The sequence below is a fragment of the Merops nubicus genome, unplaced genomic scaffold, assembly GCF_000691845.1.
Source record: "Merops nubicus isolate BGI_N331 unplaced genomic scaffold, ASM69184v1 scaffold19441, whole genome shotgun sequence".
Lineage (NCBI taxonomy): Eukaryota > Metazoa > Chordata > Aves > Coraciiformes > Meropidae > Merops > Merops nubicus.
This window is the reverse complement of record NW_008589222.1, coordinates 1,135-28,677: the sequence shown is the minus strand read 5'-3', so window position 1 is coordinate 28,677 and position 27,543 is coordinate 1,135. Positions and strand designations below refer to the sequence as shown.

The window sequence follows — 27,543 nt, the reverse complement described above, 5'->3', positions numbered from 1 at the left end:
TTGCCTTTGTCCCTTCAAAAGCCTTTGGTTTGGTTAACTAGTGATCAAAAACTGTTCTGAAGGAACAGAGAAAGAAATTGTTGGTTTTCAGGTTTTGTTGTTACTTTCTCTGTCTTAACAGTCTGGTAACAGCACACAGCTTCAGTAGCTTGTGTCTTTATATGTTAAGAGCACAGGATTTAAAAATAATTTGTTTGCATACATGTGCATGAAATTTGGCATGACTCCACTAAACTAAGTGCCTTTTCTGTGCACATCACAACTGGTGCTAATTGTTTTGAGTCTGTTGGAAGGGAAAAAAAAAAAATTGTTTCTCATGGAGCAAAACTGGAACTAGCTTTCAGGATGCAATGCTTCCAGAGTTAGCTCACAGCAGCGTGTGAAAGGTGCTTCCCTGGGTATGAAGATTCTAAATCAAGTGCTTCTTTACACAGCCAGCAAGCGTTCCACCTCCACAGCAAACCTCAAACAGACAGAAGCTGCCGTGAATAAACGCTTGTCATCATCTGCAGCACTTCTCAATGCTTCTGATCGAAGTAAGTGTGTGTGTGTTGGGGCAGTAGCAGGTGTACTGCTTAACTGCTACTTGGGGAGGAGACAGGAGGTGGAATGATACTCCTCTGCCTCCCTTGCTGTGTAACTCACTTCATATTTTGATATCAAATGCATTTCATGCAATTTTTTAATCCAGCTTGACTGTTCAGGGCTTTGACCCAGTTGATGTGATCTCTCTTAGAGGAGAAGAGTAACGGTAAAAATTATTGGTTTTTTTGTTTTTTTATTTCAGTAATTGTTTTACTAAAGTCAAATCTTGGTGAATGATTGATTCACAAATCATTTCACATCATCTTTATGGGTTTGCATGCCTTCAAATCACACCCTAAAATTTCATCCAAATAGATATAATACAAAAATAAAGTTTGCCTTGTTCTGTTAGACAGCTTCAATCAATTGATTGCCTGTGATAGGAAAAAATCAACTTAGTTTTGACATTTTTCTGTTATGCCAGTCCTGTACTCTATAGACACTTCCTTTTTAATATTAGAATTCTGCTATAAGCAAATAGAGGAACGATGCATGAAGAACCCTGACACTTGTGAGAGTTTTTTGGGTGGGAGTAGATTTTGTTTTGACCTGGAGTTTTAGCATGATTGTAGCCATGGCATGCAGCTCTGACACAATTTCCTAGCCAAATAAATTAGTGTAATCTTGATACTGATACTCAAATCATGCATTTCTTAAACATCACTGCTTGCAAGCATTCTGGATTACTGACTGTGCCAATGACTACCAAGGAATAGAAATAGGCTGGAAGCCAACTAGTTCCTTAATTTTATTTTTTTGAGGGTTTCTGAGAGTGTTTAGACTCTAGAGATCATCTACCAATTTCTGTGGCTTCCAGTCTCGTTTTGAATTGCAGCTTTGGGGTAGATGAAGCTCCTGACTGCAGCATGTCACGTTTAAAATGTGCACCATGCAACTAATCTTAACAGGGAGGTAGAGAATTGAGATAAGTCTCTGGTTTTCACACTCTGATAAACCTGTACATGTGAGTCTCCTCTCTGGCCTACTTCCTTATGCCCCGTCCTGATAGAGATTCTAAATCATGCCAGTCTGCTTTCTCCAAATAAAATAATTTTTTAAAACACATTATGAAACAGAAGAAATTGTCCTAATCTACTTGTTAAGAAAAATAAAAATTATTTGCATGAGTACATAGCAGCTTATTTTCACCTGAGGTTTCCTTGTAGAGAGTCTTCCCAGTGTTTCAAAGGAGCCTGCCTATATCCCAAATGATTTTATTTCCAAAATGATGAAAAGCATTAACAAGCTAAGAAGTGTTTAATATGAAACCAAGTTTGGCTAAGTCTGTGCTGCAGTGTTTTGTCAGTCTGCAGACTTTGATCAGATGAGCTGTGCTAAAAGAAACCCTAACACGGGCACAGCCAGCAGTGATTTTCCTGGTTCACCCTGGAGGGTGATGCAGCAGAAAAACTTGTACTCATGCACTGTATGCCTGGTAGGGGAAGCAGTGAATATACTGGCGTAACTGCAGGGGCTCTGAGTCACTAGAGACTGTGATTTAAAATGATATTTATATGTATAATGTGTCTGCAGGGTTCAGCTCTGAGTATGAGTCAGAAACAGGACTGTAAAGTACAAATTAAGTCACTAACAAAGGAAGACTAATTATCAACTAATTGGGATAGCTTTCAAATTTGCTCTCATATCTTGAAATCCTTTGTCAATCATTGTTCACTTGGGAGGAAAAATTCTCAGGTGATCTGAAATACAAGAAATTTGGACAGGAGTGCAGCTGGTCTATGTGGTCAGGACGTAGAATTCAACTAACTGGCTTAGATCACAGTAAGTTAGCGTGATTCTGTGCTCTTGATCTGGCACTCAAGAAGAAATGGCTGTTTGGTAAAAGCTGGCTAAATTCAGATGGCAGAAAATGCAGTCACAGAATTAACCAGATTGCTTCTGCCACGCGCGTGTCCTGGGAAGGTGGAGGAGCACAACGCAGAAATAAGGGGAAGGTGCTGGTCCCTGGATCAGGGGAGTACTTCATCAGTTATAATCTGTGTTAATTTTGAGTTGTCTCACTCATACAGATTGTGAGCAATTGTCGTTTAAATTATTTACTTATTTAAGAAGTCACACAAGGATGGCCTCAAGCAGGAATTCTGGTAAGACTGGCATCCTGCTGTGATCGGTAACGTAGAGGAATATAAGAAATAATGCTTTATATAGAGTAATTCTTCCCTGATCCATTTTTCCTGCTTCTGAAGAATTTATACTATAAAGTGACTTAATTACTCTTCTGTATTTTAAGGAAGCGTAACAGGTGTTGGAGGGGACTTGGAGGCTTTTCAACATAATTAATCCATGCGCTTTCACTTCCAGGTACCACAAAGAGAAGTGCCTCATTAAACAGACTGAATAACAAAGTTCCTCTACATTCTCAGCAGTCAGCACTCAAAGGTTCACAGGTGGAACAGAAAGGTGCTAGAAACCAGTTTGTTTTGAGAATTGGGAGGTAGTAAATGGGATATTTGAGGTTGACTTTAAACCATGTCCCATTTTCATTATAAATGTTTTTATTCAGGCTTTCACTGCTGCACATTTACTCTGTGCACTGTGGCCTAAATACCATTATGGATGTTGCAGTGCCAGATATTGGGTAATTGTCTATAAGCAAGCCTCATTCCTCTGAAAAGTGGTGGAAGGGTGGGGGGAAGAGCATACAAATGGTAGCCAAACCATTTAGCTCATGAGAAAATAGTGCTTCATAATAATAGGTTGGTGGGATTAGCTGATTGGCAAAAGCAAAGCATGGGAATGGCAGTTTAGAAAATCATATATATATATAAATATCTTGTTAAAAATAATCTTCCTTACGCTTGGTCTTTAGGAGGAACAGAAAAGAAGAGGAGCACATCTTTGAATAGAATGAGTAGTAAACCCCAATCCTCTCCAGAACTAGAGAAAGTGAAAAAGGAAGAAAAAACAGGTGGTTGTTTCATAAAGCTGAATATTTCTTTTTAAAGCCATTTGTAATGAAGCTTGGATAGGCTTTCACTAATTTCCTTGGTTCTTAAATTTTTAGGACTTCTTAATGGCTTTTCAGTTACGCAGTAGTAAAGATGCATTTTCTTCAGTCAAAAAAAGACATACTATAAGAAGGAAAAGTCCTTCTTAATAGAAGACATTGACTTTGTTAAATGGCACTGTGAATAGATAGCAAAATGTCTCTGCTTGGGAGAGACTTATTTGAAGGCTGGTAGGTATAACTGTACGACAAAGTAAAAATATCACTCGTGTTCTCACTTCTTCATTAAATCTTACCTTTGCTTTTTAAGCTCTCTTTCATTATTCGGTTTAAAAGCAACTTCTCTGTTCCTGCTGGTTGCCTGTACTCCTTGTGCATGCAAGTGAAGGAGGACACCTGCTCTCACTTCAGTCTCTTTTGGTCTGGGTATTCCCCACTAGGTTACAAATACCTCTTTTCTAGGAGCTCTCCTAAAGCTGAAGACTAGCAACCTCTCTAACATGGTTTTCCCTTTCGAGATAACGGTTCTCTAACTTTCCATTTTAGCAGCTATTGCCAACAGTGGAAATTATATTCTGCTTCAGAATCTTTTCTGTATGGGAGGATGGTGGATGCTCTCCATGTGAATTTGTATGTGCAAATAATGCCTGATGATAACTTTGCTTTGACTTGGGAGGCTTCTATTTATTATGTCAGAACAGCCTTTCCTGCTGTCTAGAAAATACAGCTCTGAAGAGCTGGGTCAAAAACTTTTCATACTTTGTCTGACTTCAGCATTCACCTCTGTTGTGTGCATGCCAGTCTTTGCCCATTAAAATGATGAGTGTTAAGCAAGCTGAGGACAAGTGCAACATAAGAAACTGAAGCATTTAACCCTTCTGTGCTTCTAGTTTGGATTTCCCTCTCCATGACATGTGTATTTTTCTTCCAAAACTACTACATTTTACAACAATGCCCACGAACTGACTTTGCTTTGTGTACTGCTTGTCTCTTTCATTATATGATTTCATGTTGGATCCTTTTTGATTTGTTCCCGTTGTTTAGCTCGTCGCTCCCAGCTCAGTCCTCTGGACAGTAGCGTAATCAGTCGCCTCCTCGCCCCCACACAGGCCTCCTTAGCTAGGAGTAAAAGTGCTGCTACATTGTCGGCTGATGGACAGGATCCCTCAGGTAACAGGAGGGCAGCAAAGCCTGAAAGTTTTATGCAGTTGCTCTTCAAGCCAAAACTTACTTAATAGTCACTAACTGTGCCACACTGGAGTATGAATCAGACAGTTAATATGTGGTCGTGTATAATATTACTTATCCAGTACTGTCTTTGGTCAGTAATAATCAATTCATATGCTGTGTTGCATGTTTGCTTTACAAAACTGTACAGTAATACTGGCTTTTAACTCCAGTGCCAGTGTACCTGCTCTGTAGAGAACCAGATGCCCATGTTTGTTCGGGGCTTTGTTTGTGGTTTTGTTTTGACTGACAGAGACCTGCATCTGGGTGTACCCTCAAATGAACTTGAGACTTGCTGGTCAGAGAAAAGTGTTAGGAAATTAAAGGGGAAAAAAACAAAATAAACCCCATAATTTCAAAGGAGGCTGAAAGGATTAAGTGCAAAACCTAAATTTCTTTAGGAGAAACATGTAGCTAGGTGACAAAGGGGTTCTCTTAAGTACAGGGAGCCCTGAGCTGGCTTCCCTCGGGCTGATTGTAGAAGCAGAGGCAGACGAAGGAGAAGATATTGCAGAGAAACCCTGGTTGGTTCAAGCAGTTCCATATTGGTCCAGACTGAGCTGATAAGCCCACACTGTGGCTCAACTTAGTACTAGTGCAGGAATCTCTGCATCGTGGGCAAGCCCGAGCTGCATCCCACATCTCATATAATTGTTACTGGGTACAAGAATGCCCCAGTAAATGCCTGTTGGAACCAATGTGGAGTCCTTCCCCCTCTCTTACCTTACAACTTGCCTTCCCAGTTTTGTTCATTTCCTCTTTAGTGTCTTCTTCCATCTTTATTTTTTATCTTATGCCACTTAATTTGGTCCTTGTTGGTAATGGTGACATTTCTCCATTGCTCCCTTTGTGTAATACTCAGTTTTTACTTTTTTGGTTTGTAGTCAGTGGTCATATTTTTTCACACCTATCTATATGCCACTTTTACTATGAATATTTCAGTTCATGTCATGTGGGGAAATACCATCTTTTTCACTGTTACTGACAGCATGTGACTTATTCACTATTGCTGAATTAAAGATAACTTTTACATTTTTGTCAGTTTACTTAAAGGTACTTTCTTCATTTCAGTAGGAATGTACCTGTGCTTTAGCACAAACTATGCACAAACAGAATGCAGTTCTCCTTGCACAAATGCTGTACAGATAAAAATAAAATGTATTTTCCATGAAGTTACAAAATTAAGTGCTGGCATCTGTCACAATGCATCCAAAGTATAGAAGAATCTAATATCTAGTTTCAGAAGTAGATTTTTACATCTGTGTATGCTTATACATCTATGGTTATGTTAGCACAACATAATTAGAAGACACCATTTCTTTCAATATCCTGTGTGTGAAGATGTTGAAGATGTGACAGATAGGAAAGGTGCTTTAGAATTAACAGTTGACCTTTTTCTCTCAATAAGTTGTTTTTTTTTTTTTTTTACACCACCAGTTCAGATTTATTAATGTGAATAAAAGGCACATGTTTATAGTAATAAAGGGGTCAGAGGAGGAAGGTAGAATAAAATGTTGAACAAATGCTTATTTCACAAGAAGAATTTGTGAAGTAATGCTCAGATTCCTAATGTGATGTTGCTTTGTAATTACTGTTAGAAAAGAAGAAAAATTTCCTCCTTGAGTATGGGGGAGTCATGCTTAAAATTTTTGAACCTGTCATGAAGAAATTGTAGAGAAAGATGTTAAGCCATTAAAACTGAAGTATTTGTGATTAGATGCCACTTGACTAAAATTAACGCTGGTGTATTGCAAATTTAGACATTGTTTGGAAAAGCATTTTATTTTTTATCTACTCTAGACTGCTGCTTTCAAAATGGTTTTATTCTTGGTGCTGTTGCTTCCAGAGTACTAATTGTGTGGTGGTGGTGTCTGTGTCCGTGACCCATTGCAATGTGCACTGCCTGTGGTGTTTCTCTGTACGGTTTCTAACACACACAATCTTTCTCTCTTTCTCCCTCTTTTTCTCCCATTCTTATGCTGTGCACTTGGTTCTCGTTTTGTCTTGTCAAATTCCTAACTTTTATAGAATCTCACCTCTGTCCTCGTTCAGCTTCAGCCAGTTCCATCAGTTCCCCAGTCCCAGCTCCTAAAGTGCCCGTGCGCAGTCGTAGCATCGACAGATTGAAGTCCTCTCTATCTTCATCTGATGCCAGTTCACCAGATTCAACCCAGGTTTGTTGAAGATCCACAGGAATTAGGTTTGTATTAATCAGAGGGGGGCGTGTTGGAACAGTTTGGGATGGGATCCTGTTTCAGCAGTTTGCTTGCTTATTGCAACGTTCAGTAGCATTTGCTTCAAAATGTAGTGTTGAAATCAAATTGGGATTTTATGGTCCTTGATCTCTCTGGCATCTTAAAAGGCATGCTGTTTGCTGCTTCTGGTTCCTAAAATGTAATTTAGGTAACATGTTGACTGGGTCTATGTTTTGGAACATGAAGGAAATGTAAAGTACGTCTTGTTGGGAAGTTGCATGTTTGTTGTGGTAGCAGCTCCTCTGCCTGTGAAGGATTCTAGAGAGTGAGCATTATTTTGTGTCTATGTGTTGTCTTAGAAATCAGAAACAGAAAAGCCATCCCCAGGTTCTGGTTTAAGACGCCCTCCCTCTCCATCTGTGTCTGCCCGTAGAAGATCCCCTTCTCCTGCTAGTCTGGTGAAGCGTCCTCCATCACCTTCTACACTCAGGTATGTGTCCAGCTTAAAGACCTGCTTTTTTTTTCAGAAGGAAATGCAGGTTGCTTCCTGCCTCAGACAGCTGTGCTGCTGGCATTTGGATGACCTACGCTATGCCATGTTTAAATACACAAGGACTTCACTTTCAGTCTGATTTCTCTTCTCCACAGTAGGGATGCAGCCCTTACTTGAACCTTTGTCTCCTTGGTGCAGACAAAATACAGCCCCGTTTTCTGTACAGTCCGTGCACTAGAAACAACCGGGAGCATAGGAGCTTCCAAATAAGTTGATTTGCCTGTATTTTTGTGAGAATTTTCTTGGATTCAAAGCACAGGGTTCATCCTTGATGTGGAATAAATGGAGGTCTGGGCTAGCAGACCTGTTTTGATGTTAGCCTGTTTTGGAATCCTGTACTTGAGTTTTACAAGGAGGGCACTAGTACTTTGTGGATTTATTTTTAAAAGCGAGGTATGTTGTGTAAACTAAGCAAAGTAGACTGTTGCCCTAGTTGCATGTTTGATATTTTCAGTGTTAGCTCTAAAAATAGTCTTTATTTTGACAGACAAAAGACTCGCCCACCTTCACCTAGCATATCAAAACAAAGGCCACCATCTCCTACTCCAGTCTCTAAACCAGCACCCATCCAACGTCCACCTCTCACACCAGGTGTTATGAACATTACCAAAAAGAAAACTGAAGCAGAGAGCAAACCAAAGGATAAGAGCACAGAAGGAACAGGGCAGGAACAAGGTGCTTCACCAGCCTTGGACAGGGATGCAGTAGCAGCTAGCACAAAGGCCAAAGAAGGTGAGTGCTTCCCAGTGACTGATGCACTCTTATTCAAGACATCTTCAGTGTGTGGTAAGACTGGGAAATAATTCATTTGTGAGGCCAACCACTGAAGGGTAGGACACTTCAAGGTGGAAGCTCTTCATTGCTGGTAATTTATATGATAATTTTACATAGTATGACTTTTGGGTCTGGATTTTAGTGCCACAGTTGGTTGTTTGACTTGGAGATTTAAGTCCAGAGCTTTCACTGTTACCATTTTACTATAATTTTAAGGAAAGCAAAAATCCTATTTGCTCCTTGGACTAGGTCTTTCAGTCCAGTTGGTAGTTCTTAAGATTGCTTGTGTAGAGACCTGGAGGAATGAGTCGGGTAGTGGTGCATCACAGTCTGAGTGCCAGCTTTCACAAAGCTAGGAGGCTGCCTCAGTTTCAGCTTCAATGCATCTGTGATCACTGCTGCCCCAGGAAAAAGTGGTCAGTTCATGGATCACACTGAGAAAATTACCATGGTAGATGAAGGAGAACCATATACCAGATAAGCAGGCAGTCTCCTAGTGCTCTTCATTGTGCCAAGTAAGCACAGCCTGTGTCCCTTTCACTGGAAGAACACCCATCTGCCATCTCCAGAACAGACTCTGTGAGAGCCTTCTGAGGAGGCCTGGCAGGCACTTCTCTGCAGAGAAGGACTTAGGGGAGACTTAAGAGGAGAAGGAGAGATCTCTGGAGTTTAAGCTACAACCAGTGGGCAGTACTGAGGGTGAAAATCCTTCAGACATGAGGTAAGTGGGTATATATGCTTGCTGCACATTACTGCATGTACTGTTCCTGTTGTGTGTTCCTCAGCTGCTGCAGCTGTCTGTGATTTGAGGCTCTTCCTGGCACTACTCAATGTTGGATGTGAAATAGTGCTAGTTGGCTGAAGAACTCTTCTATGGTACAGTACTTTGAGTGTATACTCCTGTAGAAGGAAGCTTGGATGCCATAGCCAAATGTGGATGTTTGTATGAAGTTGCTTATCCGTATTCTGTGTCGTCATTCATCTTTGCAGTCAGAATGTCCATCCCTTGATGTGCTTGCTATATTACTGTGTAAATGTCTTGCATGCCTCAGAGGGGCATAATCAGTTGTAATCATCATCAGTTGGTTGAAAGCTCCATACCAGTGTGTCCTATTTATGTATCTTCAGTTCTTCTGGAACAAGAACACCTGTCCTTGTTCCATGGATGCCCCATCTGTCTCCTCTCTACACTGACTTCTGGAACTGTATTAACCCAGTTTATCTGTTTCAGTTTTAGCTCATTGCTAATGTCTAAGCTAGTTCTCCTAGGAGTGGATCATAATGGCTGTGGGTGAAGCTCTTTTTCTTTGACACATACAAGATAAGGAAATAGTGGCCATGTTCTTCAACCTCGAGATGATTTAATTTGTCTCTTTGAATATTGTGGTACACTGCAATATTGTTAAGTGAGGCAAAATCTTTGTTCTTAAAAAGAGTTGCTTTCTGTTTTCAAGGCAATTTCCATTTTACATGTCTCTTCACCTTGTGGGTTGGTGAAATACCATATTCCAGACACCTTCTGAAGTCAAAGTGCAGCAATAAATGGCATGTGGCAAATCCATCTCTAGGTCTTGTAGGTTCCACCTAATTTCAGCTTTGTGTACTTGTTTCTCTGTATCATCCCTTCTCCTTCAAACTAAACTTGATTGCCTGACAGACAGAAATCAAGTTTTTGTCTTATTTTTTGTGTCTTCCTGCTAAAATATACTGTTCTGCAGTAAAACACTTTCTATTTTTCAGTGACTTGGAGCAGTTGTCATTTCTGGCAGCAGCCTTTCACAGCTTCTCTGAGAGTTAAAAGGCTTGCTTCAACTTAAAGCATAAGAAGTGCTCCTTCATGAGCTCTCACTTTATGCGTGATGATAGGTAATAAACTATCATGGAGCCTCACATCTTCCTGCCTGAGTGGTGAAGGCTTTGGAATATGATTCCTAGATTAATTGTGAATAAATAACTTGTCTTGAAACGTGTTGGAATCCTCCCTCCATCCAACTAATACTACAACCCAAGCTGTGTTCTTGCTGTCAAACTGGAAAATAACAGTCTGGTAAGGAACTGACACCAGCTTCTCACATAGCAGATCTGTGTAATATTCTTCTCTGTGTTCTAAAAAAGAATTGCAGATTAATGGGAGAAAAGGAAAGACATTCAACTTCCATCTCTTCACAAGCTACAGATCTTCTGCATCCTTGCTACTCAATTGGCAACCAAATACTGCTGAAGAGGAACTGCCTAAAGGCAGTCTGTATTCCTAATGGCTGCAAGTATCTTCAAAGTGTCCCCTTGCTCTTGAATCACTTAGAATTCTAAGTTAGGCCAACAGTCAGTGCTGTAGATGCATTTTACAATTGTTCCGAGACATTTCTCTTGCCCATTTCCCTCTTTGACCTTCCATCACAAAAAGGTCCCTTGATAAAAGACTGACAGTGGGAGTAGGGGGACAATGGAGCTGAGTATAAAATGCTGGAAGAATCTTTAACGCATGTTAGCAATCATGTTGGAGAGTCCCATGTGCTACCCTGTGGAAACAGACTGTACAAAGGGTGCATGGAGATGGAAGCTATTGAAGTAACCACATGGAAAACATCAGTGAAACTTCAAAAGTGAAAGTGCAATGGGAAGATTCCCCATAGATTTGACATCTCCTACCCTCTTTTTTGTTTTTATGCCCCCTGCTGTTTCCATATCTGTGGTGTTTTGAGTTATTACTAATTTTCTTCTACTGTTCTCTATACTAGAGATACTCTTAACATTTCAAGCTGTCATCGTCATGCTATAACCCTAAAGCCTGTAACCTAAAAGCCTAAAACCTTTGGGGTTCTTGCTGAGGATTAGGTTCCCTTATGTAGGCACAGTTTTGGGGGGCAAGGGGGGAGTAGTCTAAACTTGACTTTAAATGTCAACCAATTTTTATAAGACTGAAATTGCAGTAGTGTTAAAAGAGCACTTCTGTGTTGGGTGCTGTGCAAGTACTCGATAGAAGATGGCTTCTGCTATATATAAGAAGTGACTAGTCTGAACTGGCAAGATGCTCAAGCGGTAGAGGAGAGATGCTTTTTGATTTCTTATACTGGCTATCTCCCACCTTTTCTTTAAATTTAAAAAAAAAAAAGTTTCCGAATATAGTAAGAAAAACACTTAGTACATGCAAGCCCCGAGTAGGCGGATCCTGCTGGTGGTTCTTGTAACTGCAAAGGACTGATCTTTCCTGCTCAGGGAGGAGGAGGAGGAAAACTCCTTTTGACTGAGTTTGAATTTGGAAGCGAAATGACTGATTCTTGTTTGGACCCACATGACTGCGTTTTTGCCCAAACTGGAAGCAATGCATGTCCTGGGAGGTGCTTCTTTTTCAGTGTTGGATAAATCTAAATTTTATATAATTCTCTGTGTCTGCACTCTGTGTTTCTGGAATACTTGGCCTAGGACTGCAAGAGCTGCCGTGGGTGTACTGTGTAATTATGCCCAGCAGCAGGTAGTGATTACGTGTCCATGGGGCTTAAGCAGCTTTCCAGATATTAAAGTTCTTAATGATGGCATTGTCACTGCAGTGATTTGTCTTCAGGTCAGGAACAAAATAACTGATGAAGCTCTGATGTCGTTGTGCATCAAAACTACTGTGACTTGAAGGCTTTATAAAAGTTAAACATGTGTCTGCTGACGTGTGAAATATTAACGAGAAGAAAGGCAGGTCCTCAGCTATGACACTGCTGCTGCCCTACTGACATTCAGAGCTATTCGTCTGACTGTTCAGAGGATCAGATGTTTAGCCATATTCAAACAGTAATAGTTCTAGAGAATGGAAATAACTGCTAAAAATCAGTTATTTCAATATATATTGAACGCAGCTGGGTGCCTTTTCCTAATGTTAATTGTAATTTATATTAATAGATATAAAATGTACACTATATAGTTTATGTCTCTGACCATAACACCAGGCAGGACATGAAGAAACATCAACTGTAGGACCGTACAAATGCATACTAACCTGGTGGTTGGAGCTGTTTTGATCTTCATGAAAACTGGACATTTATTTGTTGCTAAAAAGTGTAGAAATATTTTTTTACTGAAGTCATTAGTATGTACCTTCAGGGGCAGATAATATAGTGATTATTTGCACCCTAAGATACCCCATAAATATGAAGGAATGAATGTTATTGTTATACAACAAGAGAAATAAAAGAAAAAAATATTTCCTCTTTAGGATCACGTTTGCTTTTATTAGAAGGCAGTTAAGTGTATTTCCTAAAGCAGTGGGTTTTTTTATTTTTAAGTGTTACAGAATAAATATTTTTTTAGAAATAAGTTTTTAAGTACTATGGTAATTGGAGAATATCTTTATCATCTGGAATATGGCAGAATCAGTGTAGTTGAAATGAGATATTATTTCAATGTCAGCAAGATTCTGTGTCGCTGCATCTCTTTAGACTCCCCGTTGTGGGCCTTTAGATACTGGATGTATTCACCCAGTCACGAGCACCAGGCAAAAAGATGGTGGGTCAGCCAAGAGAGAAATCTCCTCTCACAGTGGGAATGTCTGTCTCAATTTTAAATTACTGGAGCTTTAATAGCAATTTCTTTTAACCTTTGCAGAATCAGCTAGCAAAACAGTAGCAGGGACCACCACAGCTGAAGAAGCTGCTAAAATCTTGGCAGAGAAACGACGTCTGGCACGGGAGCAGAGAGAGCGTGAAGACCAAGAAAGAATTCAGAGACAGGAGGAGGAAAGGTAATAATTCAGGAGAATGAAAAGGATGCTCCCAGTGGTGAGGCATGGTTGGAGTGGACACTTCTGCTGTTTGTGTTTCTTAAGCATTAAGATTTACAGGTTCTTAATCCTTCAGTTCCTGAAGCAGAGACAGGCAGTAGCACCATTTGAGATGGGACAGATTGCTGTGTATAACATTAACCTATATCTCAGTATATATGTAGTGCATGGTCCCTCTGCAAATCATTGCTTTTTCCTTCCAGCCACCACTGGTGCTTTTATTTCAAAACTAGAATGTGCATTTTGTACCACTTCTGTTTGGAAGTAGTCAACCTCTTTCTCTGCTGACCTTGCCTTTGAACTCGGGCAGTGATGGTACATTAAATCTCACATTGGTGAGATTTCTGGGTCAGAAATGTTGCAGCCAAGTAATTTAAAGTCATAAATGAGTGTATATTTGGTTCACTGCACAGAAGTTGTTAAAAATAAATTCTTCACTTTGTGCTGCCTAACTTTATTCCATATCAAGGGTCATATGTCTCTGCTTCTGTGGATGTTATGGAACATTTTGTCTGTTTTCTGCTCATGGGTATAAAGATGTCATAATCTTGCATATAGCCTGCTACAGATGTTTTGTCAGAAATAGGATGTCATCAGATCTGTTGTGTATGTCTGCATGGTTTGACAGCACACACCTCCAGTATATCAGGAATTTGGACTATAGAAGAAACAGCCTTTTAGAAAATCAAACTAAATTTCCATTTGACAGTGATTGTAAGTTTCATTCATGTCATGATTGCAGGTAGTTTTATTAAATAGTTGTCACTTAGCTCAGTTCTCATTCAAATATTCCACTATTGGAACAACCTGCCTTGACTTTGAATTGATCAGCAAAGAATATTCATGTACTCATGCATGGATTCTTCCAAGTTACTCTCCTTTTTCCTTTGGTCGGTCTGGATGGTGACATTTTTAAATCCACACCAGAAGGTATCTTTACACAGTTATTCTGTGGTTGGGTAACGTAGAACTTTGCTGCTTTCCTAGTCTGTCTCACGCACATGCGCGTTTTTAAAGAAATAAATATCTGATGGGTAATCTGTATCTTGGAAACACTAGAATCAGAGAAGAAGAAATAGCCAAGAGAGCAGTTGAGGAGAGGGCACAGCGTGAGGAGGAGCTCCGCAAGCAGGAGGAAGAAAAGAGGCTGGCTTATGAGGAACAACAAAGACAAGCTGAAGAGGAAAGGATCCGCCGAGAACAAGAAGAGCAGGAAAAGCTTGCAGAGCTTCAACACCAGGTCTGCTTATCTGTGGGCTCCAACTGTGTTCCTCATACAAGCTGCTGACATGTTTTCAAGGGGGTTGTCTTTGATTTTCTTTCACACACTGTTTTTGACAAATCTGGCAGGAGTTCTGTAAAGCAGAGTTTATCCAGTCCAAGATAGATTTGAGAAAGTCTTGAAGTCCCTTCCTTGCCCTAGTCTGTGATTTATTTTTTTTTCCTTCTAATATTTGACAAACTCAGGTGTGGGGCAGAAGCAGAATTTTTTTTTTTAGCCATCTGGGATGCTATCTTGCCTATGTAAAATATTTGTTCTAAGCCCACTTTACAAGCTTACGGGTACAGATTATAAGGAAGTGGTCTGTCTGGAAAGTCATCTGGCTTGCTCTGACGCCTTTAAAAGAGACATTGGTAGTGTCCTCAAGTTTGCTTTTCCAGTTGCTAAATAGTTTTCTACAGCTAACATCTGTGTACCTTTACAAAGGCATCCTTCTGACTGAAAGGAGCTATTTTGCTGAAAGTGGGCTTTCTTTAAATAAGATTTAGTTGAAAGTTTAAACAGTTTTTACACTGAAGTCACTTGTGTTTGAAGAGCTGTATCTTATGGATAGCATTGACATGTGTCTGAGCATTTCTTCAAAAGCTTGTTTATAACAATTATTCCAAGTGTTAACTATGCTTCTGTCTTCTTTCCATTCATCTTGGAAAAGATCTTTCCAGTGTGGAAGAAACAGAAGGTGTTCAGCACCAAGCATTTTGATAGTAATACCTGACTGCCAAGTTTTTTGAGTGAACTTTGTCATTGTTCGGGTTGAATTGCTATCTTGTTATTTTATCAATACCCTTCCTAGACAGATCTTCAGCCTGAAGTATAGTTTAAACCCCAAGTGGCTCAACACCATCCAGAACATTTGCATAATCACAGTATAGCCACGCACATCATTTTTCTTTTCAGATCAGTTTCTGAATGTCATAGTAATATATATGTCATGTCAGTAGCTGGGTAATTGGCATTTAGCTGCAATATATGGCAATATTAAATGCTCTCATGTTCTGTGTTGAACCAGAGTCTGTTACAGCTTTGCTTTTGACTCTTGGGAATGAGATGTGCGCTCAGTGCCCTCGTCTTTTTGTTTTATTTTCAGAGAGAAGAAGCTGAAGCAAAAGCTCAAGAAGAGGCTGAAAGACAGCGACTGGAAAGAGAGAGAATTATGCAGCAAAATATGCAGGAAAGGCTTGAAAGAAAAAAGGTATGCTCTTTTGGAAGCATAGAAGTTTCCCAGGGGTTGAGGTATTAAACTGAACGAATGCATTTAAATAGTAATGTGATCTTTTAAAAAAAGCCAAGTCTGGCTTGTGAGCTTTAAAAACAGTGAAAAAAGTAGTAAATTTATGAAATAAGAAAATATAATTAGTGGCAATTTAAACCAGAATGCTGAAATATGAAGCTCTGTATATTACTGCAAATATCTTCCTTGTTTTAACAGAGAATTGAAGAAATAATGAAAAGAACACGAAAATCGGATCAAAACGAATCCAAGGTACTCGTTGGATCTGTATGATGACAGAATAGGCCCTTCCCAGAGAAGGCTTTGCCTCCTGTCCTGTTACCCTTACACAAACTGGCTTCCACATGAAGTGCAAAGTTTTGGTGCACCAGAACAATTTTCAGTAGTTTCCCCATTGCACATGTTCTGCTTTGCTTGTTCTGACCAAAAGTCTTTGATGCATTTTTGTTCAAGATGTATTGAAACAATACGATCTGGTGTTACTGCTTGCAGTATAGTTAAAAAGTGGGGTTTTGGTTTTTTTTTCTTAAACTATGCATCCTGCCGAGGCTATTTTTCCCAGAAAACTTAAATTCCTGACTTCCTCTGCTTGCTTAAAGTAAATCTCGGATGTCCCTTGGATTGCCTCAGTAAACTGAATGTATTTTTGTTTATGTAGTGAACCTGAGTTTTGTAGTAAGCTATGCACATTATATTGAGTAGTTTTTCTTCTCTGAACATTCAAAGACACAAGTCTTCATGTAGCTGAAAATCAGTATTTAGCACACACCCTGGAGAAATGAGGGGAAAAGGAACTCGGGAATAGTTCCCAGGTAGGAGATGGAAGTGGGTCCCACACTTCCCTTCACAGGCTGTGGCTGAATAACAAATAACACTCTGGTTCTTCAGTTGCAGAATGAAGGGAGGTCTGTCTCTGAGGCTATGGAGGGAGAGGATATTGAAGAGGAGGAAGAGTTGAGTCTTGAGAAGACTGATCAGCCAGGTAAAGAAACTCAGTGAGTCAGGTTTAAGTGGCGGTCGGTGTGTGAGTGATGTTTAAGCACTGCTACAGAGGTCACACGTAGTAGCATTGTGTTGGTCTGAGGTGCAAGTCCCAGAAAAGGCAGAAAGGTTTTCTGCTTGGACAGAGAGTAGATCGTTGCCTGTTCCATACCACAGGCAGTAGCTGGGATGATTTGAGAGAGAAATGTGGGCAGCATGCTTTCATTTTACAAGCATAAAGATGGAAATTTCATATTGTTATAGACAGCATGTCTATAGAGAAATTAGTATATTGAAGCCAAGTGCCTCGAGTTTGGGCCAGGAAAGGACTTGTATTTTATTCATTTAGAATAGCAGTTCAGTTCCTGAAGCTCTTATCTTTTTTCCTTTCTGTTTTGTTTTTTTGTTGTTTTTTTTTTTCCCCTCTACTTTCAGGAAAGCTAAATGGCATTGACTTACCCCAGGAAGCCAAGGGGGAGGCAGAGGGTTGTTCAGAGGCTGCACATAGCTTGATTTCTACAGAATCTGAGGAACAAGATCTGTCAGTGTCGAAGGCCAGTGAAGTGTTTATGAATGGAGGTGATTTGAAAAGCGATGAGGGGTCTCCACTTGTTACTGATTAAAGGATTCCAGGTGAGTCTGTGCAGGTGGCTGCTTCACTCTCAGAGCAGTTGTCAATTGCACAAGAAATCTCTGTGCTTAAATTAAATGTAGTGCTGTATGTAGTGTTGCCTCAAATATTGCCCCCCGCTGGCTTTGTGGTATTTCTCTGGCTTGCTCTGGGTGTGTGGTGTGTGCCTGCTGTCAGTTTACTGCTTCACAGAGGCAGTTAGTTCAGGATAATTGTTTGTGTAGATGGCACCACGTTAACAGTACTGGCCTTGCTAAGAAGTGAGATGTAGAGCCAGCAATGTGGCTATTGTTACCTAGAAAGAACATTGTTGGCTTGAGACCTTTTTCCCTTGAAAACCTTTTCTCCTTGAAATGGCTGGTAGTTCTTTTCATTAACAAAACATATTAAACAAGAGGGAGTGGAACAGCACTGAAAAGGAACAGTAACCTACAGAAAGCTCTAGAACAGTTCCAGTAGTTGCACTGAAACTCTAGATACAACATAAAAGCTTCCCATTAATGGGAATTTTTTTTTAGTATTTGAAATTTTATCTTTTTGAACATAAAACATTTCCATATACTACTGGAAAAATCTCTTCTCTGATCCTTGTTCCATTTTCTCGTCTAAATGCTAATGTTTTAGAAATGACATTGTGAACTTTTTAAAGTGATGATAAATTAATTTCACTTCTCCAGTGATGAAATATAAAGACATTTTAATTTCTTTCTTAAGAATGAATGAAAATTCATCACTCTGTGATCAGTTAAACTTCTCTGGGTTTAGATTTTGAATCTGTTTTAAATATTGCTAGCTTTCTGAGGCTTAGGTTTGTGTTGAAAAAGTCTTAACTAGAGAAAAAAGGAAAAATGCACACTACTAAAACAGGGGTTTAATGGTGCAGGGCTTTAAACTTCTTGCTTTCTTACATCAAATTTCTGGAGCTAGACCTTACCTTACAGCTGTTAGTACAGTAAAAGTGGCTCTGTGTTGGTGAGTCCTTCTTCCCAGTTGGCTCTTGGAGGGGAGATCCTGTGTGGCAGCTGTAGGAGCACATTTGAGAATGCTCTCCAGGATATTCAGTGCTTTGTAAAGTATGCCAACTGCTAATTGGCTGGCCTGTAATCAGTCTAAAGGTTAAACACACAAACTGTAATACAAGTATACTTTCTTTTTTTTCCTAGCCATCCTGCAAAAGAAATAGTTATTGATGACTCAGTGAAGTTGGATGTTAATGAAGCTGATCATACAGTTGGACTTACTCAGAACCTTAATGGAAAAGCTGGTTCGTGGACTTTTGAGGAGTTTATTGATGTTGGAGTACATTCCAAGTCAACCAAACTGAGTTCAGACAGCATCTCTGCTGGTAACTGTAATCAAAACTTGAATGATGCTGCTACAATATCTTCTAGTCCCAAGCTGGCTTTTGAGGAAGATGGTGCAGTGAATTCATTGACCAAACCTATAGATGCTTCATAAGGTAATCCAAGCTGATTTCCCTATCTCTCTTCCTCTGGCTAGGTAATTACCTTCCTTGCATTTTACTCTCCTTGCCTTAACTTCAGCTTCATATTTTCAGGGCACTTTTTCCAATGCATAGACTGGAGGGAAAGCTCTTTCTGTAGTGCTTGTATCGTGCATTCTGTCAAAAGGAGTCACCAGCTGATGCCTTTTTAGGGACATGCTCTAGACTGCAGCTAAGGCCCAACATTAAGGCTCTTCCAAAGACACAGCTGAGCCCCTGTGAAGCTCGTGTATCTCCTAGTAGCACTCAAGCCCATCTGTTGTATTCTTGGGCTTCTTCTAAGGTGTTTTAAATGGCACATGTTACTTTTGAAGATACTAACAGTTTAGAAGGTGTCTGATGTAACTCTACCGACAAGACCTTTCCACTCCTAAGCGTGTTCTGTAACTGTTTGATGCTGGCCTGCATGGTCTTAGAAGGTCTCTTCAGGCTCTGCAAGGTATTAGCTGTCCTCTCTACTTACTGTGGAATAGGCTTTCACCTCACTGAGGGGGATAGCACCAACCTTAAATTCCACAGATGGTTGTGTTACATTCTGGGAGGAGTAATAAAGCTGCACACACAATACTCTGAATTTTCTGAAAAAAGCAGGGTTGCATTGAAGCCGCCCATACTTGAGAAGTCAGACCCTGATGCAGTACAGCACAGTGTGCCAGAGGCTTCAGTTATCTAGTTTCTGTAAGATTAAACTTCTCCGGTGTTGGAGCTAAACCCCAAACGAACACACTCACAGCAGGAGATCTCTCTCCGTGAGATAATGACTGTGTGAACAGTTGAAATGAACCGTAGCAGAAAAAACAAGACTTGGTGTCCACGTTTTCTTTAAGTGATGTGTAGCACTTTTTTTGATTAAAGTGTAGCACTTTTCTAGACTGAACTGTTTCCTGAGTCTCCTCTGTCACTCTGCGTCTTGTGAATTTTAGTCCCACGGGCACAGCCTTACTGAGACATTCCCTGAGGCCACAGCTAACTGGGCCGTGGAAGTAGATGCATTTAATGTGATGCTGCTGCTCACATCTGGTTCTGATCAAAACCATTAACTTTAAAATGAAGAAAGTGTTGCCTTTTGGTTTTGAACTTGATAATGCAATCTGGTTTAAGAATTATGTACATAACTTTGAAAACTAATATTCATATATAGACAAACGCTGCTGTGCTGATCTTGGGCCGCAGGCGAGGGAGTGGTTCTGTGCTCACTCCTTGGATGTAGGCTCTGACAGTGGCGATAGACGTACGTGACACACGCACAGTTACGGTGGTTACAGCTTTTCTTCTCTTTGCTCTTTGGACAGAACTGTGAACACTAGAGACCTGGAGATAATCTGATTGCACTTCAGTAATCCAGTGTTTTATCAAGTACCGAAGGCCTTGTTTTGAAAAACTGCTTGTTTACCTTTATCCACCTTCAAGTTTGAAAAAAAAAAAAAAAAAACCAAACCAAAAATCACCAAGGGAGGAGCGATGACAAACTTCTGACTTGCACCTTGAAACATTTCAGGGAAACTATTGTGCTGATGTTCCTTGTCCATTCATTTAGCTAATTCCTAGATAAGATTTCCTTGTTCAAATATCACTTGTTTCCCTTTTACAGACTTTACAGTAATCTGAATCTGTTGAGTTTTATTCATATCAGTGTTATGTGCAGCAGTGTGCCACTGGAGGCTCCCCACTTAGCTACTGGCCAGATTTTGCATATTCCTAAAATAGCACTTGATGAAATAAGATTCATTGAGTGTGTTAAAGCTGAACTCCCTTTGTCATTGTCTAGAACAATGCTGTTACTTCTTGGTTCATGTGCTATTTAAAAATGCAAAACTTACTGTCTGCCATTTTGAAGGGAGAAGAAAAATTCCTTATTTTCTAATGTGAAACTATTGGCAGTTTCAAAATGCAGTGTTGTACCATCACTAATATTTTAATCTATTGGCAAACATCAGAACATTTTCCAGCATATGCACTAATGTATTACAGAAACGTCGTGTGCCCAGGTATGTCTGTCATAGTGCAGACTTTAGTATAGTCTTTAGAGCAGTGCCTTAGGTAAAAGGAAAAATGTATTTTTGTATGATAGCTCTTTGGTTCTGGCAGAGACAATCATTCTAACAAAAAAAGATGCCAGTATTTTTTTTTTTCTGTGCTGATATTGTTTGTTGAATGGTCTGTTACAGCTCTGTGTAAATATGTGCACACTGTTAAATAAACTTTGCAGTTGAACAACGCTTTATTTCTGTAATGCTAAACATTGCCTTACTAGGAATCTCCAACCCCTTGCCATGCTGACCTGCCTCAAGATGCCCTCTGGTACTGCTCTAACTGCCCCACTCCCCAGAGTCCCAAAACTAGTAGCTTCTTTGGTGATTGCACCTGTGTGACTGGGAAGATACATGTACTAGCGCCTTCAGATCTTGCTGTGTTTGTACATGCAGATGACATGTTCATAACTGTTGAATTCTTTAACTTGCTTCTCACTGTAAGCCTTTCCCTTCTACTTGTATCATCAACACCTTTATGTTCTAATGGTGAGCCCAGCAGTGCTCTGTGGCCACAGTGGAGCAGTGACCATCAAGAACACAGCAAGATGCATTTTGGTTTTCTTGCAAGGGTTGTTTGTTTCTGGTAGGTGCTTGTGAACAAAAGGGAATGCCTGAAGTAGCATCCAGTTCAGGAGTATTTCTGTTACTTCACTACTGTAGGGGAAAACAAACCAAAATCAACCCTTAAACCAACATTTAGGATGCTGAAGGATAGTAGTAGATGGGTGTAGGGACAGTGGTTGTACATATGCTCTCCAAAGGGCTTTTTCACACAAGCTGTTCTTGGCAGATGGTCTAGTGTCAATTATATATTAAAAAAATTACTTTGTTTACGGAAATTGTTGCTGTGGTCCTCAGACATGTAAGGGTGCTATGGCAGAACAGCTGACTCTGCTTTGCCAGTATCAATGTCTGAGGCTTGGTTGCAGTAGCTCAGCCATAAGAGGTGTCAATTATGTAAGATGGCAAAATGAAAAAAGTTTTCCAGACCGTAGGACTCAAGCAGGCACTAGTCTCACTTTTATTAGATCATAAAACATACACTGATGTGATAGGAGAGCCATTGTTGTCTGAGCTATTTTTAAGGCACTTCTAAATGCATGTGGATTTTGTCGTAGTTGAAAGATTTACTACTTGTTAATGGATTAATAAGTGTATATAGACAGCTTCATTTAAACAATTGATGTAAAAAAAGCTGCTGAGCAAAACCTTTGGGCAAACCATGCAGAAATCAAGACTAAAACAAGTTTATGGAAACTTAATTAAAGCTGAGTCATACTGCCAAAACATTGTTCTATGTAAGACAAAGCCATTCCATACACGTGCTGCTGTTTGGTGTGGTAGGGTAAGCTAAGGAGTTGGTTATTGAGCTGCTATTAATGGTGTGATGTGCCTGTACTTGTGAAAGCAGAATAATGGATCTCTTGACCCTGGGTGCAATCTTTGCCTCTCTGTTTGAGATGTGAGCCTTGTCAAACCCACTTCAGCTAAGTGCCAAGCTTCAATGTATACCAGACAAGTTTAAAACTAGCTTGGGTTTAGTTGAAGCCACACACAGATGATGTAGTATGAGGGTCTCTAATGTTAAATCTAACACATTTCAAGCCTTTACACTAAAAGTTACTTGGAAATGAGATTAGGTTTTTGTAATGCTACATGCTTTCAAACTGCAGGAGCTTCAGAAGTCAAACCCAGTATATTGAGACTACTTTAGCTTTTGTACTAAAATGGAAAAAGTTAAAATTCTGAGCATGCAAAAACCTGCTCTTTTACCAGGACTGTTTTGGAAAGCAGGGCTTTAAAATCCATTTTACAGCAGTTGCTGTCTGCTCCTTACAGTCGTTTGGGACACTCAGCACAGTAAATTTTTCCGTTATGGCAAACAAAGCGCTTGTTGGCCAGAGGACGGGCACACTTGGTGCATTTGAAACAGTAATCATGCCAGGACTCCTCCTCGTAGTTAACCACACTGGTTCCTCTTCCAAATCCTGCTAGGAGAGAAAACAATTATAGGACGGCGATAGTAGCTTTGCCCTTGGCTGGGGTAGCCCATCAACCAGCAAAGCCCATTCCTACTGCCTCCTGTGCTCCTGTAGTCTTGCAGACCATGTTTGTGTGCCTAAAACACTAGCCAAAATTGCAACTGAAACCCATTGTAAGCTGCTCTGGGGATTGTGTGGCTTGTCTCTGCACAAAGCTTTTTCCCTTGGATCTTTTTTCCAGGAAACAGTCAAGCTGAAGGAAAGATCAAGATGTAGAGCAAGGACAGGTTGGACTAAACACACTCCCTGGTTGTTACAGGCTCGGATCCCTGCTCTAAAATGCAGAATGGGATGCAAGTCTCATGGGACATTAGTGCCCTTATTTCATGGCTGAGCTTTGTAATCCAGTAACTGATAAATGTGAAATACATCACAAGCAAAGCAGATGTCACTGTGGGGCAATAAACACTGCTCTTTTTAGACTTAAGGTTCCCAGACTAAAATACAGGCAGGAACAGTTCTAGTAGGGGAAGTCTGGAAGGAAGTAAATTTGAGATGTGCAAAGGGTGAAGAGCTCAGTTGCTAACTCAGACTCCATTCAGCAAGAGTATGTGGCTTATATTTAGGTCACGTGTAAATTGCTGGGTTTGGGCTTGGGATACTAGACCTGCTCCTGGTGTGAGCAGCCTCTGAGCTGCATGTCTTTGGGGATTGCTGTTCTGACCAAGCACCCACTGCCCTCAAGCTGCATTTAATCTAACATACCTGTAATGGGATTCTTGCAGCCAGCACACTTCTTGGCAACACACTCCTTGTAGCAGTCAACACAGTAAAACTGATCTTCTACAGCTGTGAAGCGCTTCCCACCCAGTTGCTTCTTGCAGTTAGAACAAATGAAACACTCTGAATGCCACGGCTGTTCCTGGTACGTGAGGCCTCCAGAAGTGATGGGCTACAAGGCAAAGAGCAGAGATGTGGTTTAGAACTGGTAGAGAGGAAGAGGAGTGATGTAGGGTAGGAGGGCCTGGAGATGATATCTTGAAGGTTTTTTGTGCCAGCACACAGTTGGTTTCAGCAGAGTTTCCATCAGATAACTACAGCCCCTGCTCAGATACTGTGATGTGCAAGAACCAGGAGCTCTCACACTCTGATACCACCAGCTGCTGGCAGCAGTATCTCAAGGAAAGAACGTATGTATTGGTACAGATTCAGCCTGATCTGTCTGCTGGTGTACGCTCCTATCTTCCAAAGGACACACGAGGGCTAGTTCTGGTAGCTGCCGTTTCAAAGTGGAAGGACTTACGTTCTTGCATTTAGCACAGGTCTTGGCAAACTTATGCTCATGGCAGGAAACACAGTAGAAGTCATCACCCTTGGGGAAGAAGCTCCCGGATCCAATCACTTGCTTGCACTGGCTGCAAGTGAAACAGTCCTTGTGCCAGACCATCTTCTTATACTCAACATTTTGGTCTCCTACAACAGACAGAGATAACTTGTTACGTGGTATTCCAGGCTTGTGACAAACTCCTCACCCTGTGCAATGTAAGGCAAGACCTGTCCATACCTATGCCCAAGGGGCTGTTAATTCCTGTATCTCACTTTAGCTACCGCTTTCTGGATTTTCTTAAAATATTTGTTATAGGTGCCTGAGCCTGTATAAGAATAGAAGCTTGACTTGCAGAGCAATGCTTTTGGTAGAAATGGTGACTAACTGCTAAGGTGATCTGCCCGTGAGGGTTAACTGCAGAGCAGTCTATCAGCATTTGACTAAAATGGACAGGTGAGGGCAAGGTCAGCCCCATTTTGTGGCGCTCCAGCATTATGCTGCCCATACCCCTAACTGCAGCTTCTCAGCTTGATAAACCACCAGGGCTTTGCCCTAGAGCAGCATTGTGCAGTCGTACCCGTGTTACTGGCACCAGTACCTGCGATAATGGGCTTGAAGCAGCCCTTACACCTGGGTGCGTCCTCGGCAGCAGTGCAGTTGCTGCACCAAACCTTGTTGTTCTCCCTTAGCATGAAGGGCTCATTGACCAAGGACGTGTAGCACTTGAAGCAGCGGAAGCAGCTGTCATGCCAGTAACGGTTCTTGAAATGCAGCTCCTGGAATGAACAGAAATGGAGTGAGCAATGAGCCCTTCTCTCTTGCTGAGCAGCCCTAAAACCAAGTTATCAGCCTTGGCAGTAAAGGACCTATCCTTTAGTGGTAACCACGTTGGCATTCAGTGGTTGGAGGTGCAGGGAAGGACATTATCACATTCCTGAATGCAACTGACATAATCCCATTCATTGCGGAGCTTCAGGGAGCAGATGTTTTAAAACACCAAATTTGAGATTTGAAGGTCTCTAAGAGTGGGCTTGGCTGGTGGTCAGGTTCTGTACGTTATTGTTGCTATAAACATGAAGTAATGAACGTTTGACAAACTGACAAAAAAATGTGATGATAGGTTCCCGGGTGCTTTGCCCAGAATTTGAGTTTTCTGCAGGTCCTGTGCAGTACTCTCATCAGGACAGTCCAGCATTTGCAGCAGTTCCTGTGGCTGAATCTAGATCCTGAAACAAGCTCCTGTGGAAAAGCAGCCCCTGGTGAGCCTCCCTGCTGCAGTGCCCCGGAGCCCCCGGCTCTTTGCCGGAGGAGCACGTGGCCCATCAGCCGCAGGACGCACGAGAACGCTTGTTTTCACACAACAGCTCCCAAACAGACCAGAACCAGGAAAACAAACAGAAGGGTTATCAGCACCCGCTTGCCTTCTCCTCATCACCCATTTAACTGCTGAGCACTCACCTTGGAGTCCGCTCCAATGGGCTTCTTGCACTCGATGCAGGTGTTGGCGCAGATCTTGTCGAAGCACTTGACGCAGCAGTGCCGGCCCTCCTTCTGCACGTACTTCTTGCCCTGCAGCGGGTCGCGGCAGTAGTGGCAGTCGAAGCGCTCCGACATGGTGCCCACGCTGTAGCTGCCGGGCCCTGCAGGAGGGAAGAGCCTGAAGTTACAGCACTGGCGCCCTGGTCACTGCTCCAGCTGTGCAAATAGGAAGTGTCAGGAAGGTGGCTCAACAGCGAGCACGTGGTGGTGTCACTCCTCCAGGGCTCGTTGGTAGAGAAAGTAGCTTTGAGGCCAGCACTGTTCGGGCAGGTTTTCTATCGGGCACCTCGGTGGTCTATAAAACATGACAGCTCCCTACCAACTGCACTGGCCGTTCCCAGGTGCCTCAGCTTTGTCTTTAGGGTCTAGTTTAGGCTGGCAAACCTTAGGAGGCTGGGTGGGTGCAGTAAACAACCCGTGTTTGGTCACAGCAATCACAAACTCATGCACTTGCTAAAGGTGCCAGCTTGGATGTCACAGGTCACAAATTGCCGTGTAGCATGCAGAGAGAAAAACAACCCTGAAGTCTCACAAAAGTGTGGGCTACAGAGTAAGGCCATGTGGGCCAACTGCTGGCTGTGCTCTGGAGCTCACCAAGAGCTGAGGCCACCCTGCCTCCTGGAAGCATTCTGCCTCTATAGTTAACATGCACAGTTGTGAAGGATTGACCCTGGCCAGGTGCCCACCAGAGCTGCTCTATCACCTCCTCAGCTGGACAGGGCAGAGAAAAGGCAATGAAAGGCTCATGAGTCAAGATAAAGGACATCACTCATCAATTACCATCACAGGCGAACAGACTTGACTTGGGGAAACTAGTTTGTTACCAATCAAATCAGAGTAGGATAATGAGAAATAAACCCAAATCTTAAAAACATCTCCACACCCCTCTCTTTTTTCAAGCTTAACTTTAGTCCTGAATTCTCTGCCTCCTCCCTCCCAGTGGCACAGGGGGCCAGGGAGTGGGGGTTTTTGGTCAGTTCATCCCATGTTTCTGCTGCCCTTTCCTCCTCAGGGGAAGGGCTCCTCATACTCTTCTGTTCCAGCATGGGGTCCCACCGACAGGAAACAGTCCTCCATGAACTTCTTCAAGGTGAGTCCTTCCCACAGGCTTCTGTTCTTAATGAACTGCTCCAGCACAGGTCCTCCACAAGGTCACAAGTCCTGGCAGCCAGGCTGCTCCAGGGTGGACTCCTCTCTCTCTCACCGAGTCCACAGGTCCTGCCAGGAACTTGCTGCAGCATGGGCTCTTCACAGGGTCACCGCCTCCTTCAGGCATCCACCTGCTCCAGTGTGGGACCCTCCATGGACTGCAGGTGGATATCTGTTTCACAGTTACCCTCCATGGGCTGCAGGGGACCAGCCTGTCTCACCATGGTCTTCACTACAGGCTGCAGGAGACTCTGCTCTGGCATCTGGAGCATGTCCTTCCCCTCCTTTACTGACCTTCACATATTCTTAACTCCTGTCTCCAGCTACAGTTGCCCAGCTGTGCAGCAGGTTTTTCCTCTTAAATAAGTTATCCCAGAGGCACTACCACCATCACTGGTGGGCTCGGCCTTGGCCAGCAGCAGGTCTGCCTTGCAGCCAGCTGGCATTGGCTCTACTGGACACAGGGGAAGCTTCTAGCAGCTTCTGACAGAAGCCATCCCTGTAGCCTCCCTACTACCAAAACCTTGCCACACAAACCCAATACAGCAAAGCGTTTGTAAAACAAATATTTGCAGTTCCCTTAATAGCCATCCAAGCTACAAATACTAGACTTTTTGCCTCCAGAGAGGCAGGATGAGATCTAGCCAAGCACCAAAAACATGCATCTCAGCCTCCTGAGGTCCAACCTGCTGTGAGCACAGTGCAGCAAAGTTCACTTGCTCTGGGAGCACCACTGCTGGTGTGGAGCAGGGTCCCTCCCCAGCCTTCCCTCCTCATAGAATCGCTGTGGCTGGGAAGGAACCCCGGGGACACCCAA

The 27,543-nt window shown here is 41.8% G+C and overlaps 2 protein-coding genes across 3 annotated transcripts in view; one reads left to right on the top strand and one right to left on the bottom strand.

The window, feature by feature from the left end:
* The window catches only part of MAP7D3 (MAP7 domain containing 3), a gene marked incomplete at its 5' end in the record, with an annotated part of 29,686 nt that extends 11,021 nt beyond the window's left edge, over window positions 1–18,665 (top strand). The window contains 15 exon segments of the mRNA XM_008949537.1: window positions 435–536; window positions 2,908–3,006; window positions 3,416–3,514; window positions 4,598–4,723; window positions 6,809–6,954; window positions 7,335–7,465; window positions 8,016–8,260; window positions 12,893–13,028; window positions 14,127–14,307; window positions 15,437–15,541; window positions 15,779–15,832; window positions 16,469–16,562; window positions 16,997–17,176; window positions 17,179–17,194; window positions 18,356–18,665. Of these exon segments, the coding sequence (XP_008947785.1) occupies window positions 435–536; window positions 2,908–3,006; window positions 3,416–3,514; window positions 4,598–4,723; window positions 6,809–6,954; window positions 7,335–7,465; window positions 8,016–8,260; window positions 12,893–13,028; window positions 14,127–14,307; window positions 15,437–15,541; window positions 15,779–15,832; window positions 16,469–16,562; window positions 16,997–17,176; window positions 17,179–17,194; window positions 18,356–18,665 (2,024 nt within the window).
* A 3,866-nt stretch (window positions 18,666–22,531) lies between these two features.
* Window positions 22,532–25,696, bottom strand: FHL1 (four and a half LIM domains 1). Of its 2 annotated transcripts, none has more exons than XM_008949536.1 (5): window positions 25,497–25,696; window positions 24,637–24,814; window positions 24,015–24,184; window positions 23,477–23,663; window positions 22,532–22,717 (listed from the first exon to the last, which is right to left on the bottom strand). In XM_008949536.1, the coding sequence occupies exons 1-5, from the start codon at window positions 25,650–25,652 to the stop codon at window positions 22,563–22,565; spliced, it is 846 nt and encodes a 281-aa protein (XP_008947784.1). In that variant the 5' UTR covers window positions 25,653–25,696; the 3' UTR covers window positions 22,532–22,562. The 2 variants fall into 2 exon arrangements, with proteins under 2 accessions (XP_008947784.1, XP_008947783.1); XM_008949535.1 differs by having other exon boundaries at window positions 22,563–22,720.
* Window positions 25,697–27,543: the final 1,847 nt, after the last annotated feature.